The 13065-nt window shown below is 49.1% G+C and overlaps 1 protein-coding gene across 7 annotated transcripts in view; it reads left to right on the plus strand.

Moving 5' to 3' along the window:
* Positions 1-1042: 1042 nt before the first annotated feature.
* LOC147623550 (pentatricopeptide repeat-containing protein At5g27110-like) overlaps positions 1043-13065 on the plus strand; it is a 33717-nt gene continuing 21694 nt past the window's right edge. For 5 of the 7 annotated variants that reach the window (XM_086820090.1, XM_086820092.1, XM_086820094.1 and 2 more), the window contains exons 1-2: positions 1043-3948; positions 4327-4435. In XM_086820090.1, coding sequence (XP_086676216.1) covers positions 1171-3774 — 2604 coding nt within the window. In that variant the 5' untranslated portion in view covers positions 1043-1170 and the 3' untranslated portion in view covers positions 3775-3948; positions 4327-4435. Of the gene's footprint in view, positions 3949-4326; positions 4436-4664; positions 5233-13065 lie in introns of those variants that run through there. The other 2 variants (XM_086820088.1, XM_086820087.1) reach the window with 2 other exon arrangements.

Consider the following 13065-nt stretch of genomic DNA (forward strand, 5'->3'; position numbering starts at 1 on the left):
GGTGATGTCGAGGGTCAGATCTAGATAATGAATTGAAGTACATAACGTCATGATCTTCCCATGGTAAATGTACAAGTTTTTTCATGTGCTACTGTAAGAGGGCGACAATCATGGTGGTGATGTACAAGTAGAGGTACGCTGAATCTGGGCATACATGCAAGGAGATTTTGCTTTGTTGACTCTACTTACTTGCTTACACCCTGTGGGCTACGTGCGCTGGTTTACTCGCTGTTGTGTCACATAGTAAGGGGGGCATATACTTATTTAGGCTTTAATGTTTGACATTACTTTATGCCACGTCAATGGCATAAATTAATGCAAAACAAATCGCCTGAATATGTGCGAAAACGATCTTTTCTCATTAATCAATAACAAGACAAGAAGCTCCTTAGCATTTATAATGTTTGACAAAATCTTCCATAAAAAGTATTAGCCTATGCGTCTCTGGAATCTCCTAGTAAGGGTAGACATGGAGACATCGTAGGGTGACGCGTGAGACAAACGAGCATCCATTGTTCCATTTGTTTGCCCTTCACCTTCGTGAAGTGAAGAGTTCGAAGGAAATGCACTGTAGCAGCCATGGCACCCCTAAAGAGGCCATGACCGCTTTGCATAGTTCTGTTTACTAGGAGGAGTCTGATACAGATTTCTTCGGAATTGCCTTGTCTGTTTGAGCTTTAGCGCTCCCTATCCTCCTCCTTTTGTGAGTAGTGTTCTTGAGATAGAACGAGGGAGAGAGGAAGAGAGAGAGAAAGCGAGAGCTGAGGGGAGCACGCAAGGAAAGATTGAGGAGCGCTGGAGGGAGGGCGTAGGGAAGGACAGCGAGAGAGTTGGGGAAGGGTGCTGGTGAGAGAGCTGGGGGAGGACGGAGCTGGGAGAGCTGGGCGCTTATTGCGTATTTTAGCCTTAGTTTTGCATTAATTGATGCCACGTCACTGGAATTAATGCACACTTAATGAAAGGTTGTGAATATATTATGCACACTGAATTAAATAAGGATGATCTATCTTTGTGAATATATTATGCACACTGAATTAAATAAGGATGATCTATCTTTGCACAGGTATAGTAATGCTGTCTGTAGGGGGCATCAACTGTTTATTCTAAGAGTCTAGCGGAGCACCAACAGCATCATCAGCATCAGTATCAGCATTTGTCGAATGGTCTGGTATGCACAAAGGCAAGGTGCAGGGGTCCCTGCGGCCCCTGCCTTGTGCTTGCCGATCATTGGCACCGGTCAAAACCTTGCAGCAGAAAAGCAATCTCATGGAACAGTTTGTATGCAAAAATGCGCGCCTGTTTGCCTCCTTTGCAGAAAACCAGCGATCACTCAAAAGGGACTTCTCCCTCGCAGGACACCCTCGTGGGAAGAACAGAAACACAGAAGATCATGCCCACTTGAAGGAAACCCTAGATCGGCTTGATCATCCGGGCTTCGAGGTGGACATCAGTACGTACACTTCACTCTTGCGTTACTGCAGAAAGACAGAAGCTTTGCTAGATGGCAAGCGTGTCCATAACCATATCATCAAAAGAGGACTGCAGCAAGACTTGTATCTTGGGAGCCTCCTTGTCCTAATGTACAGTGACTGTGGAGCTCTAGACCATGCCCATGATGTATTTAACAGCTTGCTTGTGCGTGATGAGTTTGCCTTTACCCTCATCATGCGCGCCTTCGCCCGACATGACTCCGCCCACCATGCATTACAAACTTTTGAACAGATGCATCAGGAAGGGGTTGTTCCCAATAAGCGTATCTTCATCAGCATCTTCTGTGCATGTACCAACCAGCTGGCTTTATCGGAAGGCAAACGGATGCATGCCCGCTTTCTAGGCACTACATTCTGTTCTGACATTGCCACCAACACGGCTTTAATCAATATGTACAACAAGTGTAGCAGTGCAGATTATGCAAGATGGATATTTGACAGCATGACTGAGCTGGATGCCGTAGCATGGAATGTCATGATAGCATCTTGTTTCCAGAACAGCCAAGGTAGGGATGCTCTCCAGCTGTTTCACCATATGCAACAACAAGGAGTCATGCCTAGCAAGGTCACCATCATACACATTCTCGACGTATGTGGCAGCGAGATGGCCTTGGCAGGAGGCACGCAGCTGCATGGCAGTATCATAGGCAGCGAGGTCGAGTTGGACATGATGGTTCAAACCGCTCTCATCAACATGTATGGCAAATGTGCTAGTGTGGAGTATGCAGGAAGGGTATTCAACAGAATGACACGCAGGGATGAGGTTGTATGGAGCGCTATGATTGCAGCTTATGCTCAGAATGCTCAGGTGCGGAGCGCTATTCAACTGTTTGAACAAATGCTGCAAGAAGGAATGGTGTCAAACAAGTACATACTTTCGAGTATTCTCTCTGGATGTGCCATTCAACTGGTGCTGGCAGAGGGCAAGCAGATGCATGCTCGCATATCCTGCAGCGGCTTTGCATTGGATGTTGCTGTGGGAAATGCCCTTGTCAATCTATATGGAAAGATTGGCTGTGTGGAGGATGCTTGGAAGACCTTTTACAAAATGTTTGAGCATGACATTGTCTCCTGGAATGCCATGATTGCAGCTTGTGCTGAGCACGGGCAGGTGGAAGGTGCTCTTCAAATTTTTTACCAAATGCAGCAGGAAGGTGTTATGACTGATAGGGCCACCTTTGTGAATGTTTTGTCGGCATGTGCAAATCAAGCAGCCTTAAGGGAAGGAAAGATGATTCATGCTTACATTGCAGGTACCGATGTCAAAGCAGATCTCCATATAGATAATGCACTCTTGAACATGTATGGCAAGTGTGGCAGCTTGGATTCTATGCATGCCATTTTTGAGGAAATGCCAGCAGTGAAGAACTCGGTGTCTTGGAATACTGTAATTGGCGTGTATGCACAGCATGGGAAAGACAAGGATGCTCTCCGACTTTTTGAAGAGATGCAAGGGGAAGGGATAGCTCCAGACAGGCTAACCTTCACGAGTGTCCTTTGTGTGTGTGCTAGCCAGGGTGCCCTGTCTGAAGGCAAGCGGCTGCATGAACTTTTTAAGAGCAGGGGATTTCAACCAGATCAGGTTGTGGGAAGTGCTCTCATAAGCTTATATGGTAAGTGTGGCAGTTTGACAGAGGCGAGGAGGGTATTTGACAGCATGCCTGAGCACGATGTGGTTATTTGGAATGCATTGATAACAGCCTTTTCCCAGAATGGTCAAGGCGAGGAAGCTCTGGAGCTCTTCAATCTCATGCGACAGCAAAGGATAAAGCCAACCGGTGTCACTTTTATCAGTGTTCTCTCTGCATGTAGCCATGTGGGTCTAGTGGATGAGGCTTGCCACCATTTCGATACGATGAAAAAGTGGTATGGCATCACCCCTGTTGTCGATCATTACAACTGTATGATCGACCTCCTTGGGAGAGCAGGGCGCTTGGAAGAGTCAGAGGAGATGCTCAATACCATGTTAGTCGAACCGACTGTGACTTCATTGATGACCTTGCTTGGAGCCTGCAGGAACCTACTTGATTTTGTGCGAGGGCAACGTATTGCAGAGAAGGTGTTTAAAATAGATCCTGGAAATCCATCACCTTATGTGATGCTTTCAAATATTTATGCCACAGTCGGGAGGGGGGATGATGCAATAAATGTGATGAGGATGATGAGGGAAAAGCATGTAAAGTCAGAGCCTGATGACAGCTTAGATGCATCGGTTGACGGGGCAATGCATGAAGATTTTTCTGGCTACCAATTGCATTCTGAAGAGGATGCATGTGTAGCATAGTGGCAAATCAATTGGAAGAGACACAGGTCCTGTTTTAGCAACAAAATTGGCTCCTTCATGTGCTTTACTTACACAGTGAAGGCAGACTTTGCTTTTGGTGTGACAACAATTTGGACTTCTGATTGTTCACGCATGGCTGTGTTCCAACTGTATTGATGTCCTATCAAAAATCAGGTAGGTTCAAGATTTTATTTCCTAATGAAGCTACACTTTTTCCCATTAAAACTAGAATCTTTTTCTAGTAAAGTGAAAAATATAAGGAAGACTTAGATTAAAGCCCTCATGTGGATGTAATGACTGAAGAGAAGGTGAGGGGCACTGGTCACTTTCAGAGGGAGAGTACATCTGAGCGGGAGAGAGGAGCCACACGGGGGGTTGATAGTGCCAAAAGTTTCCACCTTTGCCGCTAGACAAGAAGGGGCCAGGGATTTAAGTGGGAAGAAAAGTGCATCGCCTATCTGGCATGGCCCAGGAGCTGCCTTCAATGTGCTCCTTTTCTTGTTTGTATTGGATTCAGAAGCATAAGCATTGATCAACTTTATTGTATTGCAGAGTTCGGTCCCCTTAAAGCATTCGTCAAAGGAGGCATACTCATGGAGCATTTATCAAGTTGCAAGCGTATCTCAGAGGGATGCCTATGAAGCATTAAGTTATTGATCAGGTTTGGCTCCAGTCTTCAATTGGCTAACTATCATTTCATTTCATGTATTTTTGCACTATTGCCACAAGCATGCACTTCCATTGATCAGGTTTGGCTCCAGTCTTCAATTGGCTAACTATCATTTCATTTCATGTATTTTTGCACTATTGCCACAAGCATGCACTTCCACCTTTGTAACTGTAGCTTGGTAGGTGTGGTAGCCAACTTTGCTTTCTGTGGTTTTTAACAGTGGGACACATAGCAGGGGCAGCAGGATGCCCAAGGCAGGTTGTAGCTACATTGTGGCGCATGTGTGGATTTGCAGAGCCCAGGCTGGGCAGCCTCCATCAGGGATGGGCTGCCCATGGGCGCCGGATAGAGCAGCTGGGCACCGGACAGCAGCTGGTGGATGTTGGACGGCAGCAGCTGGGTGCTAAACAACAGACAATGGTGCCGGACCGGCGTAAACAGGTTGGACTGGTTGGGTTCGCAGTAGGTGGGGCATGTTGGCAGTAACTTGGGAAGTTAACTAACCAGCTGACTAGCAGATTTTGGTTTTGGAGGGGGGGTGGGGTTGCCCTTTAAATAGGCCCTTCTCCTCCCTCTTCTAGTCAAGCAGTTCAACAAGAGCTCTCAAGTGTGCATTACAAGGCAGGTAGCAGCAAAGTCAGTCAGCGTTTGGGAAAAGCATCTGCATTTCACCAACTTGGGTATTTTTCTGCAATTTCTTAGGTTTACAGTTTTAGTAATAAACAATCTTTTGTAAGTTGTAGCGTTTACTCACACAGTAATATAGATATTAGCAGGAGGTTATTGGATTTGCCCTTCTTTTTAGACTTATCACCTTCTTTCTTTGTATCCTTACCTAAGGATTGCACCTACTTTTAGGGCTGGGCCATGTGCCTATATAAAGGACCCTCATTGCCATGGGCCATGGGCCATCTCTCTCTCTCTCTCTCTCTCTCTCAACTCTAAACTTTCAAGCCACTCTCTCTCCCATAGGCCATCTCTCAAGCCTCTCTCTCTCTCTCTCAAGAGTCAAGACTCAAGCCTCAAGGACTCAAGCCTCACTCTCTCATTTTCTCAAGCCTCTCTCTCTCTCTCTCTCTCTCTCTCTCTCTCTCTCTATTGTATCCCCTCACTATATTCCACTCACCTCCATAGCGTACCCTCCCCTCACTATATTCCAATTCCAGTTTCATTTTCTAGGTGCCAGTAGTATCATCTTTATTTTTCTTTTTTTGGGTTTTTTTATCCAGACATTGTATCAGATCCACCATGATGTAACTTTTGGTCTCATAGGTCATTATGGCCTTTTGAAGACGTTAATATAACATTTCATTTCATTTCATTTCTCTCTCTCTCTCTCTCTCTCTCTCTCAAGCCTATCCATCTCTTAAATCTTCTAACTTCTCTCTCTCTATTACAATGACGAGGGAGAAGAATGAAGCCTTCAATGTGCATGCTATCCATGTAGAGAAAGCCGATGGAAAGTCCAAGTCATATAGGTGGACTTGTAAGTATTGTGGCAAACAATACACAAGTGGAGTTACTAGGCTTCTCCAACATCTTGGAAAGCTGGGGGGGGGGGGGGGGGCAAGTTGCGCCATGCAAGGAAGTCCCCCTTGCTATATCTGATGAGATCTTCAACAAGATCAAGGGTGGATTGGGTGCTCACCATGATAGTGGTAGAAGCTCAAGGACGGATGATGAGGTCATTTCCTTGCCCTCCCCCGCCGCCTCCATCGGTGCGGCTTCCGCCGGTGCCGCCTACGTCTCCTCAAAGAGACCAAGGCTTGAGTCTCCCATGAGGCAAGCCACTCTAGCCCAAGCCACCGGGGGGTTCTCTTCTTCTCTATCACATCTCCGAGAACGGCAACGGCTAGCGGATATGGAGATTGCACGCATCATTATTGAGTGCAATCTCTCATTCCATGTGCTCAAGGTAGATCAATGGAAGTCAATGGTGAAAGCCATTGCAAATGTGGGCCTGTGTGAAGGATGGACCGGCATCTCCTATCATGACATGCGCACGAAGTGGCTTGTGGATGAGAGAGAGAGAATCGATAGATCTCTCAATCTGGTGCGGGTGGCATGGTCCAAGTATGGGTGTAGCATCCTCTCCGACGGATGGAGTGACCGGAAGAAGAGAGGCATCATCAACATACTTGTCTTTTGCCCTCTTGGTACATACTTTGTGCGGGGCGTGGATTCTGGAAAGGCGGGGAGGAAAACATTGGGTGCATTCATATTTCGCCATATTAAGCAAGCCATCATGGAGGTAAGTTTCAAATTGCACTCAAGTCTTTAAAGTTTAAAGTTTAGGCTTTAGTATATATGATATGTGGCTATGTCATGACTAAGTCTCATACGGCATATGCTCATTGCATCCATTCATGTGCATTGTGACATGTAGGTTGGATCGGAGAACGTGGTGCAAGTCATCACCGATAACGCTTCAAATTGCTGTCAGATGGAAAAATTGCTCGAGGAAGACTATCCCTCCATAGTATGGACGCCTTGTGCCTCCCATTGCATTGACTTGCTCATGGAGGATATGGGCAAGTTAGTGTGGATGAAGGAAGTAATGACCGAAGCTATCTCTATTGTCACCTTCTTACCACAAAGGTGAAGGTGCTTGCCATGTTCCGTGAACATAGCAAGTTGGAATTGAAGAAGCCTTCATCTACACGCTTTGCCTACATGTGGCTCCTCTTGGAGCGCCTACACGATGTGAAATCCTTCCTTTGCCAAACAGTGGTCTCCACAATGTGGAATGAGTGGGATGAGTGAGAATCGGCAGAGGCCAAAGCCATGCAACGGCTTTGCCTAAAGGAGGAGTTTTGGCAGTCGGTCCGCATTGCGGTCATGCCCTTCTATAGGGTATTGTGGATGACGGACATGGAGGGAGCCACCATGGGCCTTCTCGTTCACTTCATGAGAGAGGCCATAGCAGAGTTGCGTGCTTCTCCTTCCATTGATGAGGAGAAGCGTGATGGTATGTTGGCCATTGTGGAGAAGAGATGGAAGTGGATGCGAAGACCTATCCATGGTCTTGCTGCATTATTGCATCCGGCTTACAAATCACCCGCCCTTCTCACCAACGTGTAGCTACTTGAAGCCCGAGATGCTTACTTGCCCAAAGCATTGCCGGAGGATCGCCATGGGAAGTTCCTTGAGGAGCTCATAAGCTACAATGACCAAAGGGGAGGAGCCGCGTTTGCATCTACTACCTGTTGCCGCCAACAGGGCCTGTCTGTACAGTCGTACACAGGGATAGTACAAGCCACACGTGTGAAGTGGAACCAGCCAGCATTGAGGGCAGATTTGGACCAGATTTTGAGGACAATTTTGACGGCTGTTTTTGAACTATCTTTGCACAGATCTTGGGAGATCTTTGTGGATTGTGGACTTGTCGAAGTACTGTGGCAGGCCGTACAGTGGTACAGTGGCGAGGCGGGACTCCTCTCTCTTTTTGGCTCAGGATGTACAATGGTACAACAGTTGGGCCAAATCAGGGACTGTTTTTGGAGAAACAAGATTGTGCTTTGATTCCTGTGCAAGGGTTTGTTGAGGAAGATTGTGGAAAGATTTGGTGTTGTTCACACCCGCACCTTGGTATTTTGTAAAGCTTCTCAATCAATAAAGTTGTTCCTACGGGGGTTGGCTGTTTCGGCTCAGTGTTGAGTTTCTTTTAGCATAGTTTATGGTCATTTCCGCTGCATTTGCACATCTTTGTTTGGCATCTGAAGTGTCTGTCCATCGATCCGAGCCCCCGTCCGGTTTCAGAAGGGCCCAAATGTTTGAAGATTTCATCAAGGATCGAGCCACCGAAGCCGAAGGAGTTGAAGCTACTAAAGCTTATCTTCGTGCTAAAGAAGTCACCATTGCAGAAGGATCTAGAGCTACCCGGTCTTTTCCTCGTGGAGGAGACAGGGAGGCTATCCCTAGGCCTGCCCTCTCGGATGTTGCATCTTCGGGTCAAGTAAGAGAAAGGAAGGCAAATGAGTCTTCAACAAGCGGCAAAGTGAACTTCAAGCTGGGAGAGAGGACCATCAAGTTCGATGCTTTTTACGGAAAGCGGGACACTCAAAAAGCCTTATCTTTTGTCAAGCAATTCGATCCCGCTTTTGGAGGCAAGGACTTCTCCGAAAAGTCCAAGTTTCGTATGGTTCGTATGCATTTGAAGGATGCCGCCTTGAATTGGTGGCTAAAAGTGTTACAAGAAGGGACTGAGCCAAGGACATGGTGTCATGACCTTGTGAATTTGTGCAGTATAAGTGTGAGCATGGTGGTCGGTGAGCAAGATATATGTTTAAGGTTCATACTTGGGGCAAAGGTTTTATTTAAACAACCCCATGTGTGGAGGGGACAAGGTATTTAAACAACCCCATGTGTGGAGGGGACAAGGAGACGAAGGGTTAAAAACCTTTTAAAATAAAAGAATACTCTTTTTAAAGAGAATCATGGCTTTTTTTTAAAAGAGCCCATGCAATTCTAGGGGGAGCGGGCTTTTTCGTGGAAAAGAGGATCTGTTCAGTTGGGCGCACAGGGCTGCAGCATACGGTGTTTTTCTCTCTCATGCTTTTGTGAAGGGCGGGGCAGCAGACAGGCGTATAGCTGTTTTCTCTCCTTGGGCACATAGTCGGCTGCACGTGGGAGCTCTCTCTCTCTCTCTTTGGCTGAAGTCGGTTGCACTGCAAAGAAGCGTGGACTGGACAGAACTCCCTTTGCTTTTTGGCTATTGGCTGGCTGCAAGCACAAGGACTGAACTGCTCTCTCTCTCTCTCTCTCTCTCTCTCTCTCCTCGATGCATGCAGGCGGGCAGTTTGCTGGTGGTCACAGAAGTGCACAACTGACAGGTTTCTCTCTCTTTCTTTCTCTAGGGGAAAGCAACACAAGGACAGTAAGTTTCTCTCTCTCTTTGCGAGCAAGTGGGTCTGCAGGAAGTGCCTAACCGAGTCTCTCTTTTCACTGGCTCGTGACTGTTTCGGAGTTGTTTCTCTAGCCCTTTGTGAGAGGAAGGGTTTGGCAGTTTTGGAGGGTGGAAACAGGGCAAGTTTTTCGACTGATTTGGAAGAGTTTACGGACTGTTTCATGGCTGAGTTTTTGGCTATGTGCATGGGCCAGGTAGATGCGTTTTCAAGGCCTCATGGATGCAATATCTTGGCTGATTAGAGGTGAATAATAGTGTGGTGTTTTTGGGGCACAAGGCTGTGTGTAACCTCTATGCTAAGAGGTCTAGAGGATTGGCAAATTGGACATGCAAACATACAAGCCATGAATGGCCATGATGTACTCATTTAAATTCTCCCATTGAATTTGAATAAAGAAATACCGAAAGGGACGTCAAGCTTTGAGGCCAACAGGTGTCGCTGTTCTTTTTGTGTAGGAGCACTCTAGCTCCCATACATTTGTCTTTATTGCTAGACTACAACTGTGTTTGGGTGACTGCTAGTCTACCGCACTTTGGTTTCTACTAGAGGCCGGTTTCAAGGTTCCGTTGCCGGGACCATCACCAACTTTTTTAAGGGGGTGAGCTCGTCGTTGTCTCGAGGAAAGTCGTTGCTGAAAATTTCAGCAAGATGTCAGACTGTGAGGATGACTATGACTATGATGATGAGGAAGAGCAGGAGACCACTCCTGAGAGGACCGAATCTGAGGATGTACTTACAGGAGAGCAGGTTGCAGAAGATGCACGTTATGAGGATGTAACGTAGCCAGAAGATATGCCAAGTAAAGAGGAAGATGATGCCCAATTCAAAGCCCATTTGGCAGGGGCAGTGGATGTGCTTATGAAACTCACACAAAGTGAGAAGTTTGCTGAATTTATGAGAGCCCCTTTTGAGCCTAAGAAGAAGAAGAAGAAGAAGGTGCGTTCTAGGAACCCACCTCAGGGCAATAGTGGTGCCTTCCCACACGATCCTGCTTTTGGACAGTTTTCTAACATGCAGAACACTTATGGTGCAAACTTAGAGAGTTCCTTTTCGGACAGCCACCTATTCCGCAGCAATCTATGCATCCAGGCTATTTTGGCGGTGGTTCCGTGTTCCAATCTATGGGGGTTACCTTTAGGGAGGCATGGGAATGCAAGGGGAATTTTGGAGCTAATTTTCAGCCTGGTATGCAAGGCAAACATGTATGGTGGTATGCAGCAGCCCAGAATGCAAGGGAATATGTATGGGGACATGTAGCCCAGATGCAAGGAAACATGTATGGGGACATGCAGCCCGGTATGCATAGTGGTATGTTTGGAAACATGGGAGGATCAGCAGGATTGCATGGTATACAAGGTGTGGGAACTGGCAATGTTGACCCTAGTATGTTTTTCAGTCTGCATACTTTCCCTTCATGACCATGTTCTGCAAAACCTATGGGCTGATGTACATAAACTTCCTCCTCGAGGTCCCATGTAGGAAAGCAGTCTTGATGTCCAACTGGTGAACAACCCAACCACGATGTGCAGCCAATGCAATGACACCTAAGTGTCGACATACGGGATGTAGGAGCAAATGTCTCCTCATAATCAATGCCCTTCTTCTGTGCATAGCCCTTTGCAACTAGACGGCTTTGTACCTGTCAATGGATCCATCTGCATGTCTTTTCAACTTATAGACCCACTTAGTACCAATGGCTTTCTTGCCTTTGGGCAGATCAACCAAATCCCATGTTTGATTCCTTTTAATAGAATCAAGCTCATCCTGCATGGCTTTATTCCAATGCACATTGTCTCGTGCATCCACAAATGAAGCCATCGTGCCCCCCCCCCCCCTTTCATCTCGCCTTCTCGCCCTCTCTCGCGCTGCCCGCCCCCCTTCAGCTCGCCATCGTGCCCCCCTCACCTCTTCAGCGCCCCGTCCCCCCCCCCCCCCTCCGCCAGCCCTCTCTCTCCCCCCGCCTCTCCTTTCGTGCTGCTCCCGCCCCCCCCCCCCCCCCCCCCCCCCCCAGGGGGTTTTTTTTCTTCGCCGCCTTACCCCCCCTCCCCTTCTTGCTGGTTTTTCTGCCCCCTGGGGGTTCTTCCTTTTTTTAATCCTTCCGCCTTCCCTCTCCGCCCTTCGTGTGCAGCTTGGTTCTTGCAGGTATCGCATTCGCTCCGCCTTCGCCACAGCTTCAGACTCTGATGGAGGCTCCTCCCGCCCCACCTCAGAGGGACTCTTCTGTAGCCTCCTCGACCGCCCTTGAGGATACCCCCATCAGGCTTTCTCTTTCGCCAGAAGAGGAAGCGAGCCTCGCCGCAGAGGTGGAACGCCTCCAGGCACATTCCACCATCTGCCGTATAGTCGGCACTTGCCCCAGCAGAGGGGAGATCCAGGATCTTCTTTAGGCTCGCCTTCTTGCAGACGTGGGCAAGATCCTAGACGTTCAGCTTCTGGGCCGTGGACACTACCAGATCGAGTTCGAGACTGCCCAGAGCGTGGCCCAGGTCCTTGCCATGAGTCCCCTTGACATCAGGGGCGCTCGGGCATTCTTCAGACCTTGGCAGCATGGCTTTGACTCCGTAGCGGCCGAGCAGGGAGAGCGCCTTTTCCATGTTACTGTTTGCTTCCCTGGACTCCGTCGTGAGTACCTTCCGCTCCTTTCGAGGGCTAGGAGCACTGGTGGGCTCGGTGCTCGAGACTGGCCCCACTGCAGCCTCAGTGGTGGCTAGAGCAGTTGGGCTACCTTCGGTCAGAGTCTTGGTTCCTGACATCTCCTCCCTTCCGAAGGTCATTCAGCTACCTAGGATAGGGGGGGGATGGATTGATCAGAGAGTGGAGTTTTCGGGGCTCCCGAACCAGTGCTTTATTTGCAGACAGGTCGGCCACCTGGCCAAGGCCTGCCCTCGCAGGAGACCCCGACCTGCACCGCAGCAGCAGGCTCCTGATGGCCCGCCTACAGATGCGGCTCGGCAGGCAGCCTCCGGGACACCTGCTCAGCCCACAGAGACCTCGGAGTGGCAGCCTGGACAGGGGCGCCGTCGAGGGAGACAACCCCAGCAGCACGCCCAGAGATCGATGCAGCAGCAACCACAGACTCGGCATCACTGGGTTCCCGTGAGGAACAGCTTTGCTCCCCTCCAGGAGGAGACCCCAGCGCCGATTGAGGACTAGGAGATGCCAGCACTCCCTCCTTCGCCCCCACCCCCACCCCCACCCCCCCCTCCCGCCTCGCTTCCTCCTTCGCCTCCTCCCGTCCCCGTTCCGGTTTCGGCAGCAGCTCCTTCCCCACCCCCTCCTCCCCCCCCTCCTCCCCCCCCCCGCTCGCCTCAGCTCCTCGGGAGGCCCTGGCAGTCCCCTGGCGTTCACCTGCAGTCCGGAGGGCTCTGAGCACCGACCTTGCTCGAGCACCGCAGAGGAGACTTACCATGCCGATTCGGGCTTCACGGGTATCCTCTATCCGCAGTCGGCTGAGTCGTCTCGACACTAGACAGCGCTCGGAGGCTTTTGATTACTCCTTCACATGGCTTTTTGGAGCAGAGGGCCCCCATGAGCCAGCACCCATCCGAGTTCATGTAGTGATACCTCCGGCTCGCGGGGAGGAGGCACTTGATTCAGCGGTGGCCTTCTCATTCCCTCTCTGTGGCCCTTGCGACCGGGAGTGGACACTGGAGCTCGCTCTTAGCACTTTGAAGACTCAGGCAGTTGAGTTTTCTCACCATGTGAGCGATCTGG

The sequence above is a fragment of the Cibotium barometz genome, chromosome 26 (genome assembly GCF_041138505.1).
Source record: "Cibotium barometz isolate CiBa-2024 chromosome 26, ASM4113850v1, whole genome shotgun sequence".
NCBI classification, from domain to species: domain Eukaryota; kingdom Viridiplantae; phylum Streptophyta; class Polypodiopsida; order Cyatheales; family Cibotiaceae; genus Cibotium; species Cibotium barometz.